At 47.7% G+C, this 25,789-nt stretch overlaps 2 protein-coding genes across 4 annotated transcripts in view; one reads left to right on the top strand and one right to left on the bottom strand.

Moving 5' to 3' along the window:
- Window positions 1–8,046, top strand: part of DNMBP (dynamin binding protein) — a 49,422-nt gene extending 41,376 nt beyond the window's left edge. For 2 of the 3 annotated variants that reach the window (XM_033149924.1, XM_033149925.1), the window contains 10 exons: window positions 398–415; window positions 1,427–1,626; window positions 2,776–2,906; window positions 2,995–3,099; window positions 3,270–3,398; window positions 3,895–4,227; window positions 5,040–5,222; window positions 5,376–5,574; window positions 6,114–6,544; window positions 6,899–7,084. In XM_033149924.1, the coding sequence (XP_033005815.1) occupies window positions 398–415; window positions 1,427–1,626; window positions 2,776–2,906; window positions 2,995–3,099; window positions 3,270–3,398; window positions 3,895–4,227; window positions 5,040–5,222; window positions 5,376–5,574; window positions 6,114–6,544; window positions 6,899–7,084 (1,915 nt within the window). Of the gene's footprint in view, window positions 1–397; window positions 416–1,426; window positions 1,627–2,775; window positions 2,907–2,994; window positions 3,100–3,269; window positions 3,399–3,894; window positions 4,228–5,039; window positions 5,223–5,375; window positions 5,575–6,113; window positions 6,545–6,898 lie in introns of all 3 variants that reach the window. The other variant, XM_033149923.1, reaches the window with a different exon arrangement.
- Window positions 8,047–8,394: 348 nt separating this feature from the next.
- ABCC2 (ATP binding cassette subfamily C member 2) overlaps window positions 8,395–25,789 on the bottom strand; it is a 33,942-nt gene continuing 16,547 nt past the window's right edge. The window contains exons 19-32 of the mRNA XM_033149921.1: window positions 24,649–24,835; window positions 23,600–23,726; window positions 22,546–22,669; window positions 21,743–21,962; window positions 19,902–20,056; window positions 17,667–17,822; window positions 15,545–15,744; window positions 14,657–14,783; window positions 13,725–13,826; window positions 13,478–13,621; window positions 12,967–13,125; window positions 11,947–12,113; window positions 11,016–11,210; window positions 8,395–9,332 (exon numbers count right to left, since the gene is read on the bottom strand). Of these exons, the coding sequence (XP_033005812.1) occupies window positions 9,203–9,332; window positions 11,016–11,210; window positions 11,947–12,113; window positions 12,967–13,125; window positions 13,478–13,621; window positions 13,725–13,826; window positions 14,657–14,783; window positions 15,545–15,744; window positions 17,667–17,822; window positions 19,902–20,056; window positions 21,743–21,962; window positions 22,546–22,669; window positions 23,600–23,726; window positions 24,649–24,835 (2,193 nt within the window). The 3' untranslated portion in view covers window positions 8,395–9,202. The remainder of the gene's footprint in view (window positions 9,333–11,015; window positions 11,211–11,946; window positions 12,114–12,966; window positions 13,126–13,477; window positions 13,622–13,724; window positions 13,827–14,656; window positions 14,784–15,544; window positions 15,745–17,666; window positions 17,823–19,901; window positions 20,057–21,742; window positions 21,963–22,545; window positions 22,670–23,599; window positions 23,727–24,648; window positions 24,836–25,789) is intronic.

Raw genomic sequence — 25,789 nt, 5'->3', positions numbered from 1 at the left:
TCTTGACACAGAAGGATAATTTGGCCCTGATCCCCTCTCCTTCCTAGTTAGGGCAGAAGAACCTGCTTGTTTGTCATTGGACCCCACTGATTTGTGCTGGGAACAGAATTTCAGGTGCTGCCCAACCACTGAACATTTCTTCTAGACATTACCCTCAACCAAAATAGGGCAGAAGTCTGGAAGCTGTGGCCCTCCAGATGTTGTCGGCCTCCCAATTCCCAGCATGGTTCATGGTCAGGGATTATGGGAGTTGTAGTCCAGCAACATCCTCAGATTCCCAATCCCCCCCCAGGCTAGGAGTTTCCTAGCTTGAGTGCATTTTAGGCTGTTGCTTAGAAGGTGGAGATGGCAGCAACCGTTCTAATGCTTTTTCTTATTTTATTTTTCCCCCTGTCAGGAGTCTGTACACTGAATGGTAAGTGACCTTTTTATACCATCAGTCTGTTTCTTGCTTGTTCCCAGTTACGTTCTCTGCCTGATTTCTCTTTGCTGTCCACACCTACCCACCAAAAATGTGCAGTACGAGTAAGGGTTTGGGTCAATCAATCAAATCTTCTTTACGGTCGTAGACCAGCATACAAGGGTTTGGGTATTTGTGCATATCTCTGTCTGGGGCAGGAGCAAGGAGCATGTCTGGGAATGGGTTTCGTTCTTCCTACAGGAGTGGGAAGAGAGGGGTGTAAGAGATTGTAAGGAGTTCAGACTGCTGTGACCATCTTGGCCTGCTCAGGATGGGGAAGGAGCTGAGTGAGACGTGGGGCAGGGATGTTACTAGGCTGGCTGGCTTTTACGGAAAACAGGTCAACCATCCAGGTATTGTGAGTTTGGCTAGAAGAGGATGAAGAAGTGACTGAGTCTGGGATGAATGAGATGAGCTGGTTTTATGTTGTCTGATGATATACAGTCTTTTTGGGGAGGAAGACTGGTGCGGAGTGTCCAGCCTTAGTTTGTGTCCCAATGTATTTGTTTAATAAATGTGTAGGCTACCTTTCAAAATATTAAAAATAAAATAAAAACGTCCTTCCAGTAGCACCTTAGAGACAAACTAAGTTTGTTCTTGGTATGAACTTTCGTGTGCATGCACACTTCTTCAGATGCATGCACATGAAAGCTCATACCAAAAACAAACTTAGTTGGTCTCCAAGGTGCTACTGGAAGAAATTTTTAATTTTTTAAAAATTATGTTTCGACTACAGCAGACCAACATGGCTACCTACCTGTTTCAAAATATAAATATCTTTTCAAGGCGGCATAGGTGATTTAGTAAAACATTTTTAAACAAAGCATCTCACACGTGCACACACATAAGCCAAAGAGCAGTTGGAAGGTGGGGGTTGATTTTCCTGGGGTGCAGTGTTTGTCAGGTGAGAGTGTGGGTGGTAACATGCAGGATCCTCTGTGCTAACTCCCCCACCCCTTTTCTCAGGGGCTGCACCAACTACATTGACCTGGGCTCCTTCCTGATCAAGCCTGTTCAGCGTGTGATGCGCTACCCGCTGCTGCTGATGGAGCTTCTGGGTGCCACACCCGAGTCTCATCCTGACCGTGCTCCCCTGGCAGCGGCTGTCCTTGCCGTCAAGGAGATCAACTGCAACATCAACGAGTCCAAAAGGCGAAAGGACCTGGGTGAGCTGTGGGGCGATGTGGGGAAAGGGGAGGAGCGGAACAAGCACCCGCTTGAGACAAGCGAATAAGCCACGTGGGGAAGATGGAAAGCAGCCGAGCATTCCTGTGTGGAAGAAGAGTTGAGTACCATCTCAGGGGTCAGCAAACTTTTTCAGCAGGGGGCCGGTCCACTGTCCCTCAGACCTTGTGGGGGGCCGGACTATTTTTTTTGGGGGGGGGGAATGAACGAATTCCTATGCCCCACAAATAACCCAGAGATGCATTTTAAATAAAAGGACACATTCTACTCATGTAAAAACACACTGATTCCCAGACCATCCGCAGGCCGGATTTAGAAGGCGACTGGGCCGGATCCGGCCCCCAGGCCTTAGTTTACTTACCCGTTGTCTATGGCAGAGGTCTCCAAACTAAGGTCCACAGGCCGGATACGGCCCGAGGGTCTCATTTATCCGGCCCGCGGCGACCCCCCCCACCCGCTCTTACCAGCACGGCGTGACTGCCCACTTCTGGGTTGGAGAAGCACCGGAAATAGCTTGTGTGCATGCATCTGGGTAGGAAGAGGCCTGTGCACATGCGCACAAGCTGTTTCCGGTGCTCCTCCGACCCGGACGTTCGCTGGAAATAGCGTGTGTGCACACGTATGGGCATGTATGCTCCCCCGCCTTCTGGGCCGCCTCGTGATCGGCACTGGAGACACTGGCCCGAGGCGCGATAAGTTTGCTGACCCCTGGTCTATGGAGACTGTGTGTACAGCAGGCTGGCTTGGGGGGGGGGCGGAGATTGAGAAAGGTGAAGCGCCTTCTAGTGGCTGCTGGGAGTAATAGCAAAAGTCCATTTGGTTTAACCCAGTCATACTTAGTTGGTAGGATGCATTATCCAGTTACTGCTCCGTTACAAAGGGACAAATGTCGAAAGGCAAATGAGCCACTTACCTCTGGTGTTTGGAAGTGGTGGTGTACTGTAGGCTAGGAATGAACTGACAGAGGATTGTGTCTGGGCTGAGAGGGAAACTCCCCAGGATGGCACAGTCCTTAATGGATCTTCTGTACTCTCAGGGGATTAGACCAGGTGACCTTTGCTGTCTCTCACTATACCATGTTATTCCATGACTCTTGGGAGCTGACTCTTCCTTCCACCACTCTCTTTCAGTGCTGAAGTACCGGAAGACTGATGACGACAGCCTCATTGAGAAGATCTCCAAGCTCAACTTCCATTCCATCATCAAGAAATCCAATCGCGTCAGCAGCCACCTCAAGCACCTCACAGGTTTTGCACCGCAGGTAAATGCTGACTCTGGGGCTACATGTCTATGGGGATCCATCACAAGCTCCACGGTACCTATCAAATCTCTTCCTCTTCCTGTTACAGCTCAAAGATGAGGCTTTTGAAGAGACCGAGAAGAATTTCCGAATGCAGGAGCGGCTGATTAAATCTTTCATCCGGGACCTTTCTCTCTACCTTCAACATGTCCGGGTGAATAAACATATTTATAGGGGATGGGACAGGACCTTGTGAAGAATTGGGGACTGAGGAAATGGAGGGCAGAAGTTTCTGCGCCACAGTCTTGGCTCCGGCTGTGGCTGGACTTGCAGGGGTTGCAAACTGCTTCAGCCCCGCTGACGTCTGTGTCTCTCTGCCCTCAGGAGTCCGCCTGTGTCAAAGTGACAGCAGCACTGAGTATGTGGGACCTGTGCATGGAGAAAGGCAGTGCTGAGTTGGAACAGTTCCAGAAGGTCCACCGTCTCATCAGCGACCAGCTCTTCTCTGATTTCGTGAGTGAGGTCTTTGCTTCCTTCCTGGGTCAGGTGTTTCCTCCTCCTTCTGAGCACAGAGTCAGTTGGCTGCAGAAACAGAAGGAAAAGAACTTTGGAAGAGGCTAGAAAAATATTTCAGTATGAGGGAAAGGCATAGCAGGAGGTGGGGAGGAGGAAGCCTTTCAGGGTGATGAAGCCACTGGTTGGTGGAGGAGAGCTTGTGGCAAGGAGCTGAGATAGAAGAGATATTGCAAAATGGGCTTTCTCCTGAAATACATAAGGAGTGGTACTGGGCAGAGCAGGTGCCCTTCTGCCTTTGTTGACACTACAAACAAATGTGTATTGTCTTCCTCCTCCTCCTCCTCCCAAGGAATTTTCTGCAGCAAGATGGGGGGGGGGGAATCCTTGCTTCCCCCAGTACAGCTTGTACTGAAACTGTAACGAAATAATGATTTGCTACAGAAACGTGTGGGGGAAAGAGCATGCTATTTTGGTGTCCTTGTGCCCCTTGCAGAAGGAGCGCACAGAGCGGCTGGTGTTCTCCCCTCTGAATCAGCTGCTGAACATGTTTGCCGGGCCTCACAAACTCGTGCAGAAACGTTTCGACAAGCTCCTGGACTTCCACACGTGCACGGAGCGGGCCGAAAGGCTGAAGGACAAGCGGACCTTGGAGGAACTGCAGTCTGCGCGCAACAATTACGAGGCCTTGAACACGCAGCTGCTGGATGAGTTGCCCAAATTCCAGTGCTGCGCCAAGGAGCTCTTCACCAGCTGCCTGCGCGGCTATGCGGAGGCCCACTGTGACTTTGTGCACCTGGCGTTGCAGGAGCTGCAGCCTCTGCTTTCCGTAAGTGTGCAAGAGTGGCCAGGACCGTGCAGGCTGCCCATCCTGATTGGAGACTAGCGAGGGTCAGAAGGAAAGAGCATATAGGGCTGCCCGATTTGCTGCCCCATTGCGTTTGCTCTATATTTTCAACAAATGCACTCTCCAGTTGGGGAGGAGGAGGAAAAGGTTCACACTAGGTCAGCACAGTGCTATTTAAAAGTTGCCTTCTGTGCTGGGATTTCATATTGGCTGTTGTTTTCTTTCTCTGGTCCCTTTGGACCTTCTATTCTCAAATCCCCTCTGCTAGTCCGATGGTTGCGAGTGACCGTTGTGCCTTATACAATCTCTGAATTCCCATGAGTTTATTCTTTGCCCGATGCTGTACATGCCACAATAGGAAGGCTTTGTTGAGCACAGGAAGCTGCCTTGTATACTGAGTCAGACCCATTGGTCCACCCAGCTCAGTATTATCTACATTGACTGGCAGTGGCTCTCAAGGGTTTTAGGCTGGAGCCCTTCTCAGCCCTACCTGGAGATGTGGAGGAATGAACCTGTGACCCTTTGCATCCGAAGCATGTGCTCTGAGCTATAGCCCTTCCCTTACAGGCCCTCTGAAATGGAAGGCTCCTTGGGATGACAATCTTGATCCAGGATATAACTGTTGATAATGGACTCTATTAGTAAGGAAAAGAAGGCACCAGGTCCTGGGTTTCTAGAGTTGTCTCTGGGTCTTCCCTGCCTGGAGCATGGCTTCATAGTGACCTGTCCCTTGTGCCTAGCCGGGCTCCCCGTTTCCACTGTTCTGACGGCCCTGCTGCTCTCCTCTCTCCTAGCTGCTGCAGGTGGTTGGCAAAGAGGGGAATCTGGTTGCCATCTTCCAGGAAGAGCATAGCCGCGTCCTCCAGCAGCTGCAGGTCTTCACTTTCTTCCCCGAGAGCACCCCCGCTGCCAAAAAGCCCTTTGAGAGGAAAAGCCTGGAGCGCCAGTCAGCGCGGAGGCAGCCGCTTCTGGGAATGGTGAGCAACGATGGGCAGGGGACTCCTCATTCAACATGGGCACTGTCCAGTGGTGGGTGGCCTTTGCTTGAGGAACCAGGGCCGGGCAAAGAGCGCTGTGTGTCACTGCATCGCCTTCCCCATCACTGTTTGGTGCTGTCGCTTCCCTTGCAGCCCAGCTACATGCTGCAGTCGGACGACCTCCGCGCCGCCTTGCTGTCTCGGTACCCCCCCGACAAGCTCTTCCAGGCTGAGCGCAACGTCAATGCCGCTCAAGAGTTGGACATTTCATTGCTGGAGGGTGACCTGGTGGGGGTCCTTAAGAAGAAGGACCCCATGGGCAGTCAGAACCGCTGGCTCATTGACAACGGAGGTGAGTGGAAGCCTCTTTTGGGCTCCAGGCAAACCGTAGGACGCCTCCTGTCCGGAGAAGCTTGTTCTGTATCTATTCTTTAATTTGTGTGGGTTCCACACTCCCACCCAATCTGGCGCTAAGTGCACTTATTTTAATTACTAAAGGAACCACCTGTTCTTTCCAGATATCAATCACAGTCGCTCTGGTAGAGCTTCAAATTCCTCTTTTAATGACAAATCTCCATTCAGCTGCTTATCACTCTCCCTAGTGGCCTCAGGAGCTATATTTACTGCTAAGCAGGCTGCTGAGTCCCTACAGGCCCCAGTTCTTTTCCTTTCACGTGGCTTTAAAAATGCCACAAGTCTTTTCCTTTTTATGCGCACACAGCAGCAGTGCACATTCTCCAACTCCCCAGTTCAGGTTGGTGGTCATCAAGTGTTGGTCCAGTGTCCATAACCATACAGAAATCTGGTGTTGGGAGACACCTTATGCTGCCCTTTCCCAGCGCACTGGCCATGCCCTGTCCGTGCTTCTGATTTCCGACCTTCCCTCTACAGTGACCAAGGGCTTTGTGTACAGCTCCTTCCTGAAGCCATACAACCCACGATGCAGCCACTCAAATGTTTCTGTGGGCAGCCATTCCTCAAGTGAATCTGAGCACAGCGGCTCCTCATCTCGTGGCAGCAGCACGCCAAGCAGCATAGTGAGCAACGCATCGGCGAACAGCCCTCAGAAACCTCTGCAGGACTCTGGCTTCCAAGGGGATTTAATGAGCTCCCTGCAGGCCCTTTCAGAGGTGGATGCTGCTGACCAACCTAAGACGGGTCCTGTAGACTCTGCTCAGCCACCCCACGCCATTCCGGCGTCCCGCCGATACAGTAACCCCGACCCACGCAATGGCCTTCCGGCCCGGCCCAAAGCCAGGGCGACTCCTTCACTGGAGAATGGCAACTTGAGGCCGAGGACCAGCGAGTCTAAGGGGAACCAGGTGAGTGGGGAAGAGGCATATTTCTGTCTCTGTTAATGGGCCATTTCTAATTTGACTGGCTAGCTGGCACAACCAAGGCTTCCTCTGAAAATGAGCATATTGGAAGCCCAGAGTGAGTTCTGTTCCATCTAATTCAGTACAGCTAATTCTTGGGACTTTATATATTCATATTGTATGGGCTAAGATATTTTTAGCCTGTTTTTCAATTTGACAACAAAATTCCCAAAGCAGGTGCTTACAGTGTAAAAAGGGGGGCGGGCAGCGGCCTGGGACTTATTCTGTGGGGCTTTGAATGGTGCAGCATGTTTCTTCCTACTTTTCCACTGACCTCCTCCCCGTTCTTTCTACTTTGAGGTCTACTACGCTGTTTACACTTTTATGGGACGGAACTCGAATGAACTGAGCGTCACCGCCAATCAGAGACTAAGGATTCTGCAGTTCGAAGACATCACGGGGAACCAGGAGTGGTGGTTGGCAGAGGCACACGGGAAGAGGGGCTATGTGCCGTCCAGCTACATTCGGAAGACTGAGTACACGTGAAGGATGTGTGTCTGGAGTTGCCAGAAACTGCTGCCTTAATTGCTGTTGGAACCAGGCTGAAGAGGGAGGCCTTGTGCTCTCCGTCCCCTTCCCCTATGGTTTCAATTGGGTACATTTTGGGGGAGCCAAACCAGGTTTCCCATGAAGTGCTTCCACGGGGTTCTGCTGTTTTACCCTAATGAGACTGAACCTCTCTGTGCCTGGTCCTGAGGGGCAGTGCCCCTCGCCTCAAGTATTGCCGTGTGGAGTTCATTCCCCCTTGAAGTAGGTGTTTAGTCTCCTTTGACTAACAAGTTCCAGACTAGCTGCCAATTATGCAACTGTGAGGCATCTGGCAAATGGTAACCCAGGGTGATGGGTGTGCCCTGTCGAAGGGGTCCATCTTACCTGCTTCCCAGTAACCATCCTCATGCTTCTAGGAGCCCGCTAGCAGAGCCTGCAGGCAATGGCCCCTCATCTGCCCATTTGTCCCCCAGCAATTGGTATGCAAAAGTCTGCGTTGTCTCTGAACTTAGATGTTCCATTTAGCTATCATGGCATGAAACAGTTGCAAGACTAAAGATCCACTACAGGCTGGCCTATTGTTCAGTAGTGGATATAATACAAAGACAGGTTGCAATTTTGTTTTCATACAGACTGTGCTGTTGTATGCAAGGGTGCTGGAGATTAGCTACTGAAAACGAGAGCGCTTCCATTCTCAGTGTTACTTGGCATTGGCTGTTGCAAAGTGCATAAGGGTTCCTTCACACAGCTTCAGGTGGGGTCTGGTGGCACACCTTGGATGCTGGTGTGTGTGTGTGTGTGTGTGTGTGTGTGTGTGTATACATACTGCTAGGACCACCTTGCCCCAAGTCAGAGTTTTTAGGGGGCGGGTATTCCTGCTCCAAGATAAAACAGCAGAGAATAACAGCTGCATTGTGCCTCCTGAGCTGCTGTTTTGTAAATAAAAACTTTTTCTGACATGTCTTGAATGATTCATGCACAGTCCCCCCCCCTTTTGTGTTGCCCCTTCTCCTTGTGTCAGCAAGCAGCTTGCCTCAACTCGAGCACACAAACACCAAGACTGTCAGGAACAATTAAATATTATGATGGTCCAGGGATGAATGGTAACAACACTGGCAAAAATGGGAGATTGACCTATAAGAGTAAGAGCTGCTTATGCCTAACTTTCCTTTGTGTCAAGGAAAATCCTTCTGGAATATTGGGAAGAATAGCAAGAAAATCAAACTTGTATTTTCATACTCTGCTTCCCCAGTGCCTGCTGCATCTGGGGGAAGTCTAGGGCCAGGAACATGCAAGAAACGTTTGCCCCGCTTCAGTAATTATTGTCCGTTTTATTGTATTTTAAATACAGTGTAAGATGCCTCAGGAACTTGGGTCAGTAGACAGGGTATGAAAACATTTTTTTAAAAAAAAACCCAGTGCACCCCACATTTGAAATACTTTGTGACAGCAAATTTAAAAGAAGGGTACAGAGACTGGACTTGTTTGGGACAGGATTCCCCAACAGTTATTAGTCACCACCTTTCCAGCACTTCTTCGCATACTAAGTGTTGTGATGTTCTAATTTGTCAGCTAAATCCTCTCTCCACCCCACCTCCAGATGAAGGTATGAAACCTCATGCAAGGAGGAGGAAATTGAAGCTGCCAGTATCCCCAAAGAAACATGAATCTGGAAGGTGATGCATTGGGGGGGGGGGCGATAAACGGAACCAGTTAAGACTAAACACCACCGGCTAGTTTTTGCGTACTTCATAGCAGGGAGAATTGTATGGGAACTTCTGCGCTGTGTCTTGAAACAAAGGAGGAGGAGTAGAGCTTCAGATGACCTTTTCTGTCTTGGAGGACGATAGTAAAAAGCGCACCCCTTCTGCAGAACCATGGTTGGCTTATAGGCAGTGCTTGAGTTCAGAGCCAAGAAAATATCAGGTAGCTGTCTGTGAAGATACAAGCTGGTTGAGTGCAGCATGCCCAGAAACTGTAGGATGATACAATCTGGGCTTCAGGCATAATATCACTGCTGGTACAGACAGTGTTGGCACCCAGTCAAAGGTAAAAGTCCAGGAAAAGCTACCACAGGGGTGCATGAAGCTGGCCTTGGTCTTGCTGCCCTTGTCTCTACATGGCAGTGCTGTGGCTTCCTCCAATTCCAGCATCCTTGGCCATTCCTGCAAAGATGCTTTGCTGTTTAAGCAGATGATCAGGGCTGTCAAACTCCACAATCCTTCCCGCCTGAAGCACCATCACCCTGGAGTGGAGAGAGAGAGATCCGAGATTGAGCACAAGCACCCATCTAGTTGCACACAGCTCCTAGCACCTTCCAGGATAGCAGTCAGAAACGTAACTGGTGTCAGTCTGTATGGCCCCCGCAGCAAAAGAAAAGTTGACACCAGCAATTCTAAAACTGACCCCACCATCTACATTCCTGAGGAAAAGAAGTGGAAACTGCAACAGGGTGGCTCGAAAGGGGGGGAGTTTCCGGAATGGGAAAGGGAAAGTGGCCAGAGGGTGGAGGGAAGGATAAGAATCCCTTCAATAGTACGCAGCAGACTGATCTGGGTAAATAATTATTGGCATTGATGGTCAACCTGGCTTGCATGGTGGGGTTGAACGTATTCCATCCCTTAATGATTCACCACTTCACTTTCAAAAATAACGGGAGTCACTGAGCTAATAACGCATCCAATATTTTATACAGGGATTTCTGTGTCCCATTGCTCACCCTGAAAGGTTCTCATCCTATCACAAGAACTTTTGTTTTGCTGAGTTGAGTGGGAAGCACAGGCTCAGCCATTGTCCCAAAAGGTTGGGCTGATGGAGCCATTGCTCTCCAAAGGCTTCTCTGTTTTGTTATATTCTCCTTTGGAAGTATTGGTTACTGTAAAGCAGATTTAATGAGGTCATCGCTTTCCTTCCAGATTTGCTTTGTAGCAACTTACAGCCCAGTCTTGGATGCCAAATGTTGTTAAAAGGTTTACAGAAATCCATTGTTCTTCTTGTTGTTTATGTGCTTGCAGCTAAAAGCCAACCTGAGAAGGGATTTGCTTTCCCAGGAAAAAATTGACCTGCACAGCATTTACTGTGCTTTTCAAGCATTTGTTTAATGCAGGCTTAGGAAAACAACAAGCTTATAAGCTCATACCAAGAACAAACTTAGTTGGTCTCTAAGGTGCTACTGGAAGGGATTTTTTATCTTATTTTCTAAAGTTATTTCTCTTGTTCGACTATCAAAGAAAACCATTTGTATGCAGTAGGCCTCCGAATACAAGTTGCTGGAAACCACGGTTGGAGAGAGTGCTGTTGGGGCTGAGATCATGCTTGTGGGTTGTGGGCCAACAGGCACCTGGTTGGCCACTGAGAACAGGATGCTGGACTAGGTAGGCCTTTGGCCTCATCCAGCAAGCTCCTCCTATGCTCACTAACCATTCTGCTTGAAAGCCTTTCACCCATGGACTTCAAATATTGGCTTTCTTCAGGATTGTGTGTCAACGTATGTAAGGATATTTAGTACAGGCCACAAACTATCTGGATTTAGATTTCCAAATGTGTTCTCAGTTTTAGGAGCATCCAGTGGAGGTTTTAGTAGGATGATTACTGAATGACAGTTTACTCCATGCAATTCCACTGTTGCTGTAGGTCAGTGTTTCCCAAACTTGGGTCTCCAGCTGTTTTCGGACTACAACTCCCATCACCCCTGACCACCGGTCCTGGTAGCTAGGAATGATAGGAATTGTAGTCCAAAAACAACTAGAGACCCAAGTTTGGGAAACAAGTGCTGTAGGCGCTTTATCCATTGTGGGCCGAGGGAACCTTTGCTGCTTTTTCGTGAGACCATGAAGCCCTGAACCATTACAGCTGTGTATGATGAGAGAACACCACTCCAAACCATGCCAGATTTCACATAGCATGCCCACAACCCCACAAACTCTACCTGTGGCTGTCCATAATGGTGTGCAACCGATGGGCAATGGTGAGCACAGTGCAGTCTGCAAACTCGCTCCGGATTGTCTCTTGGATCAGGTAGTCGGTCTCCATATCCACAGCTGCCGTGGCCTCATCCAGAATCAGGATTTTGGATTTACGGAGGAGGGCCCGTGCTAGACAGACAAGTTGCCTTTGCCCCACACTGTGGAAACAAGATCAGTCCATCACTAGCTAAATCAGTGCTGTCAAGTATCCCGTTTTCCCCAGGATTCTCCCTTTTTTTCAAGCAGTTTCCTGCTGCTCTCCCTTATTTTTTATTTCCCTTAAATTTCCCGTTTTTAATGGAAGCAGCTCCTCCCCTGCTGGCCAGGGACTGGGTGGGAAGACCTCACCTACTTGGAGAGAAAAGCCTCAGCCCTCAAAGCAAGTGGGAGCCGTTACCCGTACTTACAGGGGGGGTTATTCCTCCCCCTGCATCAGCCCCTATCCATTGCCGCCAAGCCCCTCAGCTGGCCAATAGGGTTAGCTGGCGGGCGGAGCCTGGCTGCCTTTGAGCAGCTGCTGCTTCCTGTCCTGTTTTGATGGGATCAGACAAGAAGACTGTGGGGCTCCATTGCGCGGAGCACATGGCTGCCCTCCTCTTTGATGGCTGCCCTCCTCTTTGCTCCGCTCCGAGCCCGAGCCCGCTTGGAGTTTACATTGCTGCTCCGCCCACTTTTGCTTCTGGCTCCGCCCACCACTGACATGTGACTGTCCCCGGGATAGGTGAGACTGCTGATCCCTTATTTTCAAATCCGAAACTTGACAGCTATGGCTAAATGGATGCAGCTGCCTGCAAGGGGCTAGTGTAAGTATCATCACAGCCCATGCTCTCCCAACATTCTCCCAACTCTTAGGATGGGAGCACCGCACAGCAGCCCGTATTACCCTTCCTATACCTCAGGTTGTCTCCTGCTTCGCTCACTAGATGGGACAGTCCTTCAGGCAGGCTGTGTACATAAGACTTCAAGTGTGCCAGCTCCAGAGCATGCCAGACTTCTTCATCCGAGTGCTGGTCAAATGGGTCCAGGTTCATGCGCAAGCTCCCCGAAAAAAGAACAGGATCCTGTAGATGCAGGCACGAGAGGCTTAAGGCAGGTACGACCGGAAGCAGCAGCATGGTTAGGCTGAACCAAAGTGGTGTTCTTCCTTTCAGCCACACCCAAGTGCTGAACAGTGAGCTACAGTATGGATAGGGTGAAGTAGGCAGGGTTCTTCAGCATCCCATCTCTGGGATCCAAAAGCTACGGTTTAAGCCGGCATGGATGGTCTTCCACTAGGGATGGTCTTGGTCCGCAGCCATATATGCTTTGGGGGGGTGCAGAACATTCACGATGGGCCCTACAAATTACCCCCTTCTATTCATGCCCCCTTGTTCCACTGTGTTACAAAGTAGGAGATGGTATTTGCCATCTCATCAATATAGCAGTGGAGGACACAGGTCTAATAAGGCTTCCCCATGTGGCCTGCTAGACCGTTTTGTCCAAACCATGTGCACTCAGTCTCATATATGAGCTCAGTTGAGGGGCAAGTAAAGACAGACTGGGTCAAAAAGTGGTTTGCAGTGCATGGCACTTTGAAGCCCTAATTATCATCTGCTTCTCAGGGGGCTGTAAAAGATTACTGAGGGTTTTAAAGCACCATGCACAGCATGCATGCCCCTGAATAGTTCAATTTCAAACCATGTGGGCAAAAACTGGCCACCTGATGTCGTCCATGTGATATTCTCCACCCCTGTCAGCCAGAGTGGGGAATAACAGCATGGGAAGACCCCCCCCCCCGGCCCCAGGAATCAGCAGCATCAATGCAATAAGGGAGGACACCCCCCACAGAACTTGGTATCGGTACTCCACTCCCTCCCTCCAAGCAGCCAAAGCCTGGCTTCAGCTCCTTCAAGCCATGTTTACTGGGTGTCTCACCTGTGGGATGATGGTGATGTTCCGGCGCAGATCATGAAGTCCAAGTGTTGCTATGTCGAGCCCGTCAATCAGGATTTTGCCTCCAGCTGCCTCCAGGATGCGAAAGAGGCAGTTAGTGAGCGAGGATTTCCCAGCCCCGGTTCGGCCCACGACACCAACCTGAAGCAAGAGCATCTCAAGGGTTAGATAAACCAAACTGCTTTTATTTCTCAGTTATCCTTTCCTGGTTCATTCATCCAACTAAACCGTTGGATGCTGCATGTCTGCTCCGCTTCCTGTCGGACAGGTCTGTGTTGGTTCTGAACTTTGAGCTAAGAGACTTATTCTTGGAAGCTGAGCAACCTAGAGGTTTTCAGGTTCATGGGATGCAGGCTCAGCAAATAAAGGACAGTATCTGCTATGTTGTAAATAAGAGCTTTCCCCCACATGTGACTCCTTTTTTCTCCCAATGTGTGCCTGCTCCCCTTCTCAGCAGCCTCAACCAGCTGTTTACCTCCCCACAGTGCCTCACCTTCTCTCTGCTCTGGATCTCACACTTGATCCCATCAAGAACCAGCTCCAGCCCAGGCCGATACCGCACTTGATAGTCTATAAATCTTATCTCTCCATTGTTGGGCCAGCCAGAAGGTGGTCTCTGCGTTGTTACCCATGGTGCCTGGAGGAGAAAGAATGGGCATCACACAATATATGTTTGAATCATTGGGACCTCTCCCACAGCACAGCAATCTTGCAACCCACATCAACACAGCTCCCCATACCTCATTTTCCACGTGTGTGTATTCATGCACTCTCTCCACAGCCACAATGTTGGTCTCCAGCTCCGAAGTCATCCGCACCAGCCAGTTCAATGTTTGAGTGATCTGCATGACAGTGGAAGTATAACTAAAACAGCCCTGGTTCTCCAGCCCCTCCCTTTCCCTGCCCCATACTTAAAGAGAGCCCATTGCATCTCATTTGGCCACATCTACAAACACAAGGAAGAAAGGCACAGGAGCATGTCTTCTTATGAGAATCCCTTTTTAAAGGCAGAGTGGCCTCCTCTCACACTCCCAATAGGAAGGCTTGCCATCGTCATTACTACCATTTATTAATTAAATTTATATCCTGCCCTTCCTACTGAAGGAATCCAGGGCAGCAAACACACAAGTGATAATTAAAGCATCTAAAAACAAATTCCAATACAGATGCAGACTGGGAAAGGTCTCTATTGGAAGACTTTGTTGAAAGAGATAGGCAACAGAGATGGTGCCCGTCAAATATTTAACAGGAGAAAATTCCAAAGCATAGTTGTCGTAACAAGAAAGGCTGGGTTCCTATATTGTGTGGAATAGACCCGATAAGATGTCATCTGCAGGAGGGTCTCACCTGCAGTGATCACTGATGGGGTACATAAGGGGTGAGATTGTATTTTAGGTATCCTAATCCCAATCTGTCTATACCAGCACCTTGAACGTAACCTGGCACCTAGCTATGTAGTGAGTAGCTCTTGGGCTTCATGACAATAGGTTCTCCCTAACCCCATCTGTAATCCACTTTATTTTCAACACCTGATGGTTTATGAAAACAGGTAAAAAATAAATTGCAAGAAAACCCCCAAATTAGGCACTAGATCCCTAGCTAGTGTATCAATGCGCCTTACAAAGTCCCAGTATGGCCATTATTCTGGCCGCTTGTGGCCTCAGTCACTTACATTGAGAGCTGAGGAGACAGAGAGTCCCACAATGCCACTGTCCAAAGTATCCTTAGCAAAGACTGCCAGCAGCGCTGCAAAGAAAACCACCAAGTTCCCCACAAATTCAAGGCGCACAGCCAGCCACCTGTAAGGAGGAACAAATGCGGAAGGGAAAGGTGAGTGCTCCATCAGTACCGCAACCTGCAGCATCTCAAATCCAGCCACTGCCATTGGGTAGAGGAGGTGTTCCTGCTTTCACTTCAGAGTCAGATTTTAACAATTGGCTACTTGCAGTGATGCTTAAGCACACCCTCCTGATCTCCCAAGTGCTCAGCCTGTACCAGCCCATTTGGAGTCATGTGAGAAAGGAAGGCATGTTACTTTGAAGTAACCTGGATAAGCTGTACACTTAGAGAGGCTCCACCAGGCTAACAGAAAACTGCACAGTACTTTGCTTTAGGCTTTGTAGTAACACCCTAACTAAAAAAGTACACCTGCTTGTGTTGTCTGAGGACTGGGGGCACCTTTTCAGCTTGGGAGCCACATTCCCCTCTGGGCAAAGTTGCAAAGGCCTTGTGCTAGTGGTGCACAGGGGCAGAGACAAAGGTGGCCAGTAATATGGGTGTAAAATTTAACTTTGTACGGCAGGCTAGTTTCTACACACACTCCTACACCCCAAGACTCATCCTCCATCCAGAGAACCGAAGGCATGGCCAGAGTTCAAGGACACATTCCAGCCTGGCAAAAAACATTCAGGGTCTGAAATGGAGCGAGGGAGGGGCGTGGCCTGGGGAGAGGTCTGAGGCACAGAAAGATTCCCAAAGGGCTAGATTTGGCCCTACAGCCTCAAGTTCCCAACTCCCTGATTTAGAGAATATGCCAAAACCTTCCACATCACAGCCTCACCTGTTGGAAACGATCCAAGAGTACACAGACTTCTGGTTGATGTCCACAAGCTCCTCGTTGTGTTTCAGGAAGCGTTCCTGGTGCCCGTAGGCCCGGATGACGGAGAGGCCCGCCACTGTTTCGCTGAAGTGGGAATAGATGGGAGACCGGGTGACCGAGTCCAAACGCCGCAGCTGGCGGGAGGTGGCCACATAGAACCGCTAGGAGGAGAGAAATGCACTAGTGAAAGCCACAAGAAAAGCAGAGACCTCCTAGCCTTACCATTATCCCTCACTCCTAAAACCATTGCTTGCAGCAAACCCTCCAAGTGTCCCTATTTTCCAGGGTCAGAAGCCATCCCAGTTTCTGATTTGATTCCAGAATGCCCCACTTTTCCTTAAAAGGTAAAGGGACCTCTGACCATTAGGTCCAGTCGCGGACGACTCTGGGGTTGCGGCGCTCATCTCGCTTTATTGGCCGAGGGAGCCGGCATACAGCTTCCGGGTCATGTGGCCAGCATGACTAAGCTGCTTCTGGCGAATCAGAGCAGCACACGGAAACACCATTTACCTTCCCGCCGGAGCAATACCTATTTATCTACTTGCACTTTGACGTGCTTTCGAATTGCTAGGTTGGCAGGAGCAGGGACCAAGCAATGGGAGCTCACCCTGTCGCGGGGATTCAAACCACCATCCTTCTGATTGGCTGTGGTTTAACCCACAGCGCCACCCGCGTCCTAGTCACTTTGCCTTAGAACGTCCCTATTTTCATCAGAGAAATGTTGGAGGGTATGGTATGCAACCCATCCCTGAGTCAAGGAGATAAAGTAATACAACCTTTAGAAGACATCTGAAGGTAGCCCTGTATAGGGAAGTTTTTAATGTTTTTTAAAATGTTTTTTAAAATGTTTGAAGCAACATATTGGGCAATCCAGTTAGATGGGCAGGGTAAAAAATAAATAAATAAATAAATAAATAAATAAATAAATTGAATCGGATGTCCCTATTTCCATTGGATAAATGTTGACAGGTATGTTGCAGTTGTTAGTTAATATTTTGCCAATGGGAGAATAGGACTATGCCATTCTACAGCTTTAGAGGTGTTTGGTGAGTCTGCCTTCTGAGAGGAAATGCTAAATCAATTCTGGGACTCAAGTTTTCCTTTATTATACCCAAGCATCAGTTTTTCAATGGTGCTAGCCATCATCTGTTGTTCACTAGTAAGCCCATGCCAGGAGAGCTTTAGAAAGGTTTGATGGAGTCATTGTTTCTGGTGTGCTTTAAGAACACGGATTTCAGAGGGCTGGCATCTGACATGACTTATAGCTCCTGTTTGTAAGCACATTAAATGCAAAGAAGCCAATTTGGAAAACGAAACCTATCTGATGGTATTACATTGGCAGTTTTACATCATTCAATAATAATTAATACAGGGAGGAAGTCAACATAGCAGCTATGGAAATTGTTCCATCAGTGCAAGCATTTCAGCTTGCCAGACAAAATGTTCCCCCTCCCCTCCTCTGCGTGCTGTTCTGGGGGTTCTCCTGATCCCAACAGAGCCAGTTTTGGGCAGAGGAGAGAAGCAAAAGTCCCATTGCACTAGTGGAAGTCCTTGCATAGGGTTCTACTAGTGGGACTCGTTAGCTGAATCCTGCCCACAGTTGGGTTATTTTAGAAGGGAGAGGTATGCAGCTCCTAATAAACAAGAAGGAGTTTAAAGAAAACAGTTTGCAGTTTGACGAGATGGCCAAGGCTTAGCACTGCTGCAAGCTGAAAGGTGTGTTCTATTCTGCACTTGGTCTTGTGGTCGCTCTTTTCTTTCAGCTGGCAAGGAGCATAGCTCCTTCCAGTCACTGACATTCTGGATAGCAATATAGTTCTGCTCTGATATCAAGGATTTCGATCCTCTGCACTTCCTTGGTCTGGTCATCACAGAACTAAGGGTTTGATTAAGTCTCTCTCAGAGCAGACCCACTGAAATTAATGAACCCAAGTTAGTAATGTCCATTTACTTCAGTGGTAATGAATAGCAAAGCAGGTAGGTATTGGAGCTGCAGCCCCAGGGCTCAAGCAACAGTTCTGAATGGATGCAAATTGGCAATAAAATGAATGTCTGCTTTCAAAAAGGCTGGGCCCCAACTCACCTGAAGAAAGTAGTATATGATACCCAGAGGCAGCATGACAACTGCAAAATAAGGTGTGGCCAGGCAGATTATAAACAGAGTGCTGAAAATCCCCAACAAGCAATTAATCCAGGAGCGGAATGACATGGGGATGCTCTCATCCACAGTGAAAATGTCCTGCAGGGGCAGAGAGGAGGGAGTTGACAAAAGAAATGAGAGTTGGTAGCAACATGCTGTACAACCTAGATTCATGAGTAGCCAGTTACGAACGAGAGTGGTTCAAAACCGAGCTGGAAACAAAGGTTTCACTTTTAGGTCTATCACTCTCACTTACATTTATTTCTGCCATATTTTTTTTGTTGTTGTTACATTATTTCACACCATCACTTTCTGCAATGATCACACACACTTTTTATGTTTTAATAGTCTTTTATTATATATATTATGTTTTATATTTCACTTCTATAAACTGTTTGGGTGTTCCCTGAATGTAGAGTGGTTTACAAATTCTGAGATGGGGGGGGGCATGAAGTTTCTTCTAAACTTCATTCAACCAGTGCCCTTTTCTTCTGTTATGAACTTACTCAGGTTTTCTCATTTGAATCCTCTCTCCTTAACTTTAAACATTTTTCTCATTATTCTCCCTAACCTACAAACTGGTTTTGTTGTTTGAAAGTTCCATTGGTACAACTATAGACATGCACCACACCTTTTCTTTGCATTATAAGCTTTCTGCATCCATTTCATACATCTCAATATATAAGATAATTTAGGCCTGATCCAGGGAGAGCTCTGTGTGCACTGTTAGACACTCAGGGCTGATCGGTGAATCGCGTTCTCTGCTCAAGGGAGGACTGGTGATAGGAAACTCCCCAAGTGGAGCAAGGCACACAGGAGTGGAGGTGGAGGAGGATGTAAGTTGCAGCTGGATTGGGCCTGAATTCTTCTAAGAAATTAAGCTTTTTTCTTTTTCTTTTTCTAGTTTTTTTATTTATACTTTTCAAATTTATACATTTCATTAGTTATCCAATCAATTTAACATTTCAAAATTTGACTTCTTTCCCCCTCTTTCTGTGGTTCCTTAAATTTATTTTTTAATACCTTCTGCATATCCAAATTCATTTAACTTGCTCATTTAATTATCTACTTAAGTATATACTCTTATAAAACTGCAGGTTATTACAATAATCCTGCTGTTTTAATCTGTTTACAATTTATCTATAAAGATTCAATATTATGCTTTTAAAGTACAGTATTTTTGTTATTTATATCAATATAAATGGTTCTTTACATAAGTAAGTCTCCAGAATGGTTATTGCAAGGAACTTACAATCTAAATTGATAATGGAAAAATCTACAGGGGCTGGGGGGGGGGCTGGGGGAAGAGGGAGAGAGAGATTATTTTCCCATTATCTTGGTCCCACTGATTAAAAAACTTTTTTTATAACCACCCAATTTACTGAAAGCTGGCAGACATGTGTCATGGCTGGTGATGGGAAACAGACCAAAGTTACACAAATTATAGCCCAGGGAAACCTAACCATGAAAGGCACCCATATTTTCTCTGCCTGTTAACTTCTTCATGTTTAAATGATTTCAGCTTGAATCCCCCAACCCCAAACTTTTTGGTTAGCTTAAACCAGGACTGCAATGCCTAGGGTGCAATGCTGCTATAACAAGGGCAACTGGCAAAAGTGTCTGGAAACTACTTCTGCTGCTGGACCTTGAGGGGATGGTCCAAACCAAGGGTGGTGCCAATCTGGTGGCCTCCATATGTTGTTGGACTCCAGCTCCCATCATCCTTCACCATTGACTGTGCTGCCTGGGGCTGATGGGAGCTGAGAGTCCAGTAACACCTCCAAATGGTTATACATCTGCAGTGAGTGCATGTGCAGATATGCAAGGAAGGCTGGAAGCTAAGCCTGATAGGATCCCAGAAGAATCTCAAAGCAGCACTTCATATATCATCAACATACAGAGAATTGGTACACCTTGACCATGAAAATCTAGCTGAGGAAGAATTAGCGAAACAGGGCCTTGTCCTGGAATTTATTTCGGCTGGAATTTGCTTCAATACTATAATAATAAAACTGTTTGAAGACTTTAAAACTAATCTCCCGTCTGGCCAGAGTTCTTGGATTCTTTAATTTGACTTCTGGGTATTACCAAGAACTCCAATTTCTACACCAGTTAAAAACTTCACCAGTTTAAATTACTTTTGAGTCTCTGCAAGCCTCATGGAGCGTGAGCTTATACCTTGGCAAACCTGTTCACGATGCGGCCTGTTGGTGTTGTGTCAAAGAAACTCATGGGCACACGCAGGATGTTGGACAGCAGCCGCTCGTGTAGGACCCGGGAGGCCCGGACAGCACCGTGGGCAGCAAGAAGGGCAGAAGTCAGCAGGAAGAGAGCTAGAACAGATACATCCATTGGTAAGGACCTGATGCGTAGGGAGATACTGGCATCAACAGCCTTAGGCCATTTGGTACTAGAGGACAGGGATAGGAACCTGTGGCCCTCCAGATGCTTTTCCTGACAACAACTTCCATCTTCCTAGATCATTGGTTATGTTGGATAGGGATGATGGGAGATGAAGTTCCATGACCTCTGGAAGACCACAGGTTATATACATCTCTGATCTAGGTGAAATATGGCTGAGTTCCATCTGCCTTGGTGTTGTGCCCTGATGATATCACCTCTATAGACCTCTAGTGGTGCCCTCTGCAAAATGCCACCCTGTGTTCCCAGGTCTATTGCTTTCAGCTGTGGGTCCAAATTCCACAGGTCTTTGGACCTTGAAAACTGCTACCAACTCAAGAACAGAGGCTTTGTAGCACCATCCAGCTTCTGTGGCAGGACCTCTGAAGTGTCCCATCCCAGAAAGTGCAAGGATGGGAAATCTGAAGCCAAGCTGCTCTTTTCCAATCTTAGGTGGTCTGAAGGACAAGTTGATCACAACTGAACTCAAAGGGAACATGCTACAGCCTTGGTCCAAGGTCACAGACAGGCAAGAGAAAGACACGGCAAGCATGACACTAACTGGCACAGTCTGGGTCTACTTAAGCATCAATGATCTGGGAATGAACCCTAAACAAACGAAGGTTGAAACAAAATATAAAAATACAGAAAAGGCTTTCTTCAAACTCTTAATTCTCAGAAAGTATTGCAATATCTCAGTCTTACAAATCAAACCAGAGCAAACAAAAATCTTCCACCTGTGGGCCCTGAGGCAGCTCCAGACCTTTCAGGAGGTGCATAGAAGACAGAACTGCACTAGGTGTCGTGACAGGATACGTTGTACCCATCACAAAGTTGTCAAAAAAAATCACAGGCACAGCCTAGCCGGAGGTTTTTTGCAATCCAGCCCTTGCCGTCCTCCCTGTGCCCTCATCGAAGCTGCGCCTTGGGAGAAAAGCCTTGATGCTCACCCTTAGTAACACACCACTGGGTACAGAAACCCTCTCAAGCGTTGCTAATTTGTTTGTCAATTTGTTGGAAGCTGTCGAGAATGAGTGGGGCAACCCAGTCAGATGGGCAGCATATAAATAAATTATTAATTAATTAATTATGTGTCCTGAATCACACTCTAAGCATATATACTGGGGCCGAGTCAGATGCTTCAAGAGATCTAATAATATATAATACCCACCGCCCCCCCCCCAAAGCCCTAAGATGCATGCACATTAATTAAAGACTTGGTACCTTGGTTCTTGAACTTAATCCATTCTGGAAGTCTGTTCAACTCCCGGAACGTTCAAAAACCAAGGCGTGGCTTCCGATTGGCTGCAGGAGCTTCCTGCACTCAAGCGGAAGCTGTGTGGGATGTTCAGCTTCTGGAAAATGTTCAAAAACCAGAGCACTTACTTCCGGGTTTTTGGCATTTGGGAGCTGATTTGTTCATCAACTAAGCCGTTTGAGAACCAAGGTACCACTGTAATCCACATTTTGGGGGAGATGGTATATTTTACATGCTGCCTACACTGGGTGTGATCAAACTCCCAGAGACTCTCTGCTCTCTTCCAGTCCTTGGGTAAAGGCACAGGGCAGATCCTGGCCACTCTACATTTCTTGAGTGGTTCTGTTTTTCAGAGACTTACACTGGCCAGCACCCAATGCCCCATAGATTCCAATACGCAGGTCACGTTGAGAAGTTGGGTAGGTCTGGTTTGCGTACTTTGAAGCATCATTTGTCCACTCACTAAGCCACAGGTTGGAGCCAATCGTGGCTACAGCTTGCCCTATGTAGGCAAGCAAGACCATTGTTGACAGGCACCAGCCAACAGCACGGAGGTATTGCAGATACATGCTGAACTTCACCTACAAGGCAGAAGGTTGTTATCAGACACGGTGTGCCGTGGTGGGTGATCATTGCATGCACTCTGAAATAGCAGCCCTTGAAAGCCTCTTACGTTCCAGCATATGCTATGGCATATGACTCAGTTAACAAGAAAATAAGCAGGAACAGTCCAGTAGCCACTATATAAGGACCGAAAGACTGAACTGTTCCTTGGAGGGGCAGAGCACATTAATGGACACTGCAAAGGCTCTTAAAATTGAGCGGCAGGTTAACAGGAAAGAAAGAATTTAAGAAACCCAAAATAGAGGGCACTATTGTATTCTCATTTTGTATTTTTCTGTTTGAACCGCCCTGGGATCTTCGGACAATGGGCGGTGTACAAATTAATTAATTATTGAAATAAATAATAGAGCATTACTACACCTTTTCCTTGTGGGTAATGGAATGAGGAGTCCTTCAACTTACCTCCTGCAAGGTGGTCATTCTCTGTTCCCCATCTAGTTCTGGGACAGGGTCTCCACAGCCCTCCTCCCTTCCATCTCTTTGAGACCCTCATTTGTCCTAATTATGAGGCAGGAGAACATTTTGACCCCTCCCTCTCACCTTGCCAGTTTCCATGGCCTCCTTGTCAATCAGCCTCTGTCCTTTTATCTCAGTCATTGGCTTCTTGTCCTTCAACTTCATTCGCTGTGACATCGTGAGCGACTTGTGACTGCTGTTACTAAGGCTAACACAGGAGAACAATGATGAGGGACAGAGATTCTATAGTGCTTCCCTGCATGCTCTGGGCACTGTGCTGCCCTGCCTGCCATTTTGTTTTTCTAAAGTACTTATAACTTGCCTTTTAGCCAAAAAGGGTCTCGGAACAGTTTACAAAAATCAGTTCTAAGACGGTTCCTGCCCTCAGGGTGACAATCTAAAAATACACAACACATGAAACCTGTTGTCTGGTGACTGGTGCTGCAACCCTTTATCAATCTAAGAGCACATTGGGGTGACCCAACATCCCAGTTCATCATTTTGCCCTGTATCATCCAATTTGGTTTTTCTCAGGCCATCAGAGGTGGCTGAGATCAACAAGGATTCTGGAATGAAGCTGAAAATCTGAGTATGGCCAATGAGTAAAACATCACAGAACTTTGGAATCAATGCAGCTGCAGGATGATGCAGAGGTATCAGCTATGCCAAGGCAAGAGAACCTGTGCCCCCAGATGTTGTTATAGTATACCTCCTAGATGGGAGTGAAAACATCTGGAGGGCCACAGTTTTCCTATTCTTGAGCTATACTGAGAAACAAAACCGTTCTGATCCCAGGCCCTGCAAGCCCTATGAAGATGTTGATTGGGCAAGTGTGTGAAAGATGAGGTGACTGGGTGTGGTGGTGTTGAGTGAGTTTTTTAGCCATGTGAGGAAAGATGCTAGGGTCATAGACGAGACCCTAAGAAGGAATCAACACTTCCCTAGGGCTTCTGGCTTTGAGGGGCCCTTTTTGCCCCCCCCCACTACCCCAAACCCTAAGGCCTTGCTCAATAGTCTTAAAGAAATTCCAAATGGAAGACAGGAAAGCGAGATATTAGAAAGACAGGGAGAAAGAGATGGGGAGAATAGGAAGACAAATTTGCAAATAAAGTGGCTGTGAGTTCATAGGAGGCCTGACCTTCGGATGAAGTCCTTTTGGTGGACACTGGCCTCACTCTTCTGGGACATGGTCACCACATCAGTTGGTACCTCCTCGGCTCCAGGTTCAGTGTCCCCATCCAGTTCTAGGTCCTCATCCATCCCCACTAAAAGAAAGTCAAGAGCATGGCATGAAACTGAGGAAGGAGGCAAGTTCAGGAAGAATGAATCTGAAGGTCACTGTATCAGGTCAAGAAGAAGAAGAAGAAGAGTTTGGATTTGATATCCCGCTTTTCACTACCCGAAGGAGTCTCAAAGCGGCTAACATTCTCCTTTCCCTTCCTCCCCCACAACAAACACTCTGTGAGGTGAGTGGGGCTGAGAGACTTCAAAGAAGTGTGACTAGCCCAAGGTCACCCAGCAGCTGCATGTGGAGGAGCGGAGACGCGAACCCGGTTCCCCAGATTACGAGTCTGCCGTTCTTAACCACTATACCACACTGGCTCTCTATCTATTTATGGCACCACCTTACTATGACTCACTCCAGAATAAGATGCATACTGGACGGGCACTTTGATCAGTGTCCCTCAACCCTGTATACAAGGGGCAAGGAACCCCTGGGCCACAGGCCAATCTCAGCCTGCCAGTGGTACCACCTTGGACCTCAAGGCTATTTTCTCAAAACCATGATGGGCAGCTGCAGGTGAAGTGGATGCAGCCAACAGCAATAGAACCAGTTCCCCACAGGAAAGCTGGCATGCGCAATCAATGCAACAGGATTTAGGAGAGTTAAATCCTGCTCCATTTGTCAGGATCCAGTTCAACCCCCTTCCTAATCAGGAAAGGGTTTACACTGAAACCCCTGCTAGAGAGGGAAACCTTCATTGTGGTAGAAGTTTCAATGCAAACACCCTCCCTGATCACGCTACTAAATCAAATATGTTTTCCTGTGTTTCAGCAGCGCCTTGCTTTATGGTGAAGTCGGGCGATTGACAGGTGGGGAGCCCAGCTCACCTGTCAAATTTGGCTTAAAAGGCCAATCCTGATAAGGTTCCCCCACCCCTGCTGTATAGCATAATGCTTTATTACCTGTGGCTTCCCCTTCAGGCCTGTTTTCCTGTTGGCTTCCATATGTGTTGAGCAGCTGAGCAAATGCTTTACCATTAGCCAGTAAGGTGCTATAAGAACCCTGTTCAGAAACAGCTCCAGCCACCAGCACCACAATATCATCCACTTGGGCCAGGAAGCTTAGGCTATGAGTCACCAGAATCCGGGTCTGTGGCACAAACAAGCATACCAAATTCAGGAGGCAGTATCAAGAAGATGGCACCCGCAGCCACTCCGTACCCTGGACCTACTGTATGACATTATATCAGGAAGGCTTCCACAGGCACACCGTGGACTCACCTGTCTCTCCTTTACAAAAAGCCCACTTTGCTAACTTTAACCCTCCTGAATCCTTCCCCTGCAAGCTTTGAAAAAAAACAAATGCTATATCTATTTCCCCATTGAAATGGCCACTTCTCCTTCAAACACAGGAATCAGAAATGCCTCCCAGCAGCTACAATTTCTAGGACGCAGCTCCATCTTGAAGACTCTCAGTTGACTCTCCAAGCCAACTGGAACATGCCAGTCTCTACAAAACCTTTGCAACCAACCTAAGCCACCAGGTTGAGCAGCTTATTGAGGAGATCTCCGCCAACTCCTTTCCCTTGGACTGTGATGACAGCCTGCTATCTCACATCTGCTCCTGACCCCATCAACCTCCTGTTGCTGCCTTTCTGCCAGGTCCCGACTCTACACATGCCTCTGGCCTTTGGATCTTCATCTGCATGAACTCCAGACTACCTACGATCGCATCTATGGCCTTCGATCCAATGCTTGACCTCCACTCCATCTGTGGCCACATTTGTTTCCCTTCTGATCCTTGAACACCTCTACCTGAAGTGGACCCACTCTTGGAGCTAGGTTAGGTGCAGACATTTGCTTTCATGCATCTTAATATTACCGTATGTTGAATTTCTAATCCTCTTTATTTAGCATTGTTGTTTGCTTGTTTTAACTTAGCCAGCTGCCTCAGTTTTCTAAGAACACATTGAAAGGTGGCATCACAAAACAGAAGTAACATCAAATCCAGCTGATGCAGTTGATTTAATTTACTGATTCAAGTAATATAGATCTCAATCCCTCTTTACCAGGAACAAGCTTCTATCTACAGAAAACAGTCACA

This window comes from Lacerta agilis, chromosome 5, assembly GCF_009819535.1.
Source record: "Lacerta agilis isolate rLacAgi1 chromosome 5, rLacAgi1.pri, whole genome shotgun sequence".
Lineage (NCBI taxonomy): Eukaryota > Metazoa > Chordata > Lepidosauria > Squamata > Lacertidae > Lacerta > Lacerta agilis.
The sequence above is the reverse complement of the archived record's forward strand: the minus strand, read 5'-3'. Positions and strand labels throughout refer to the sequence as shown.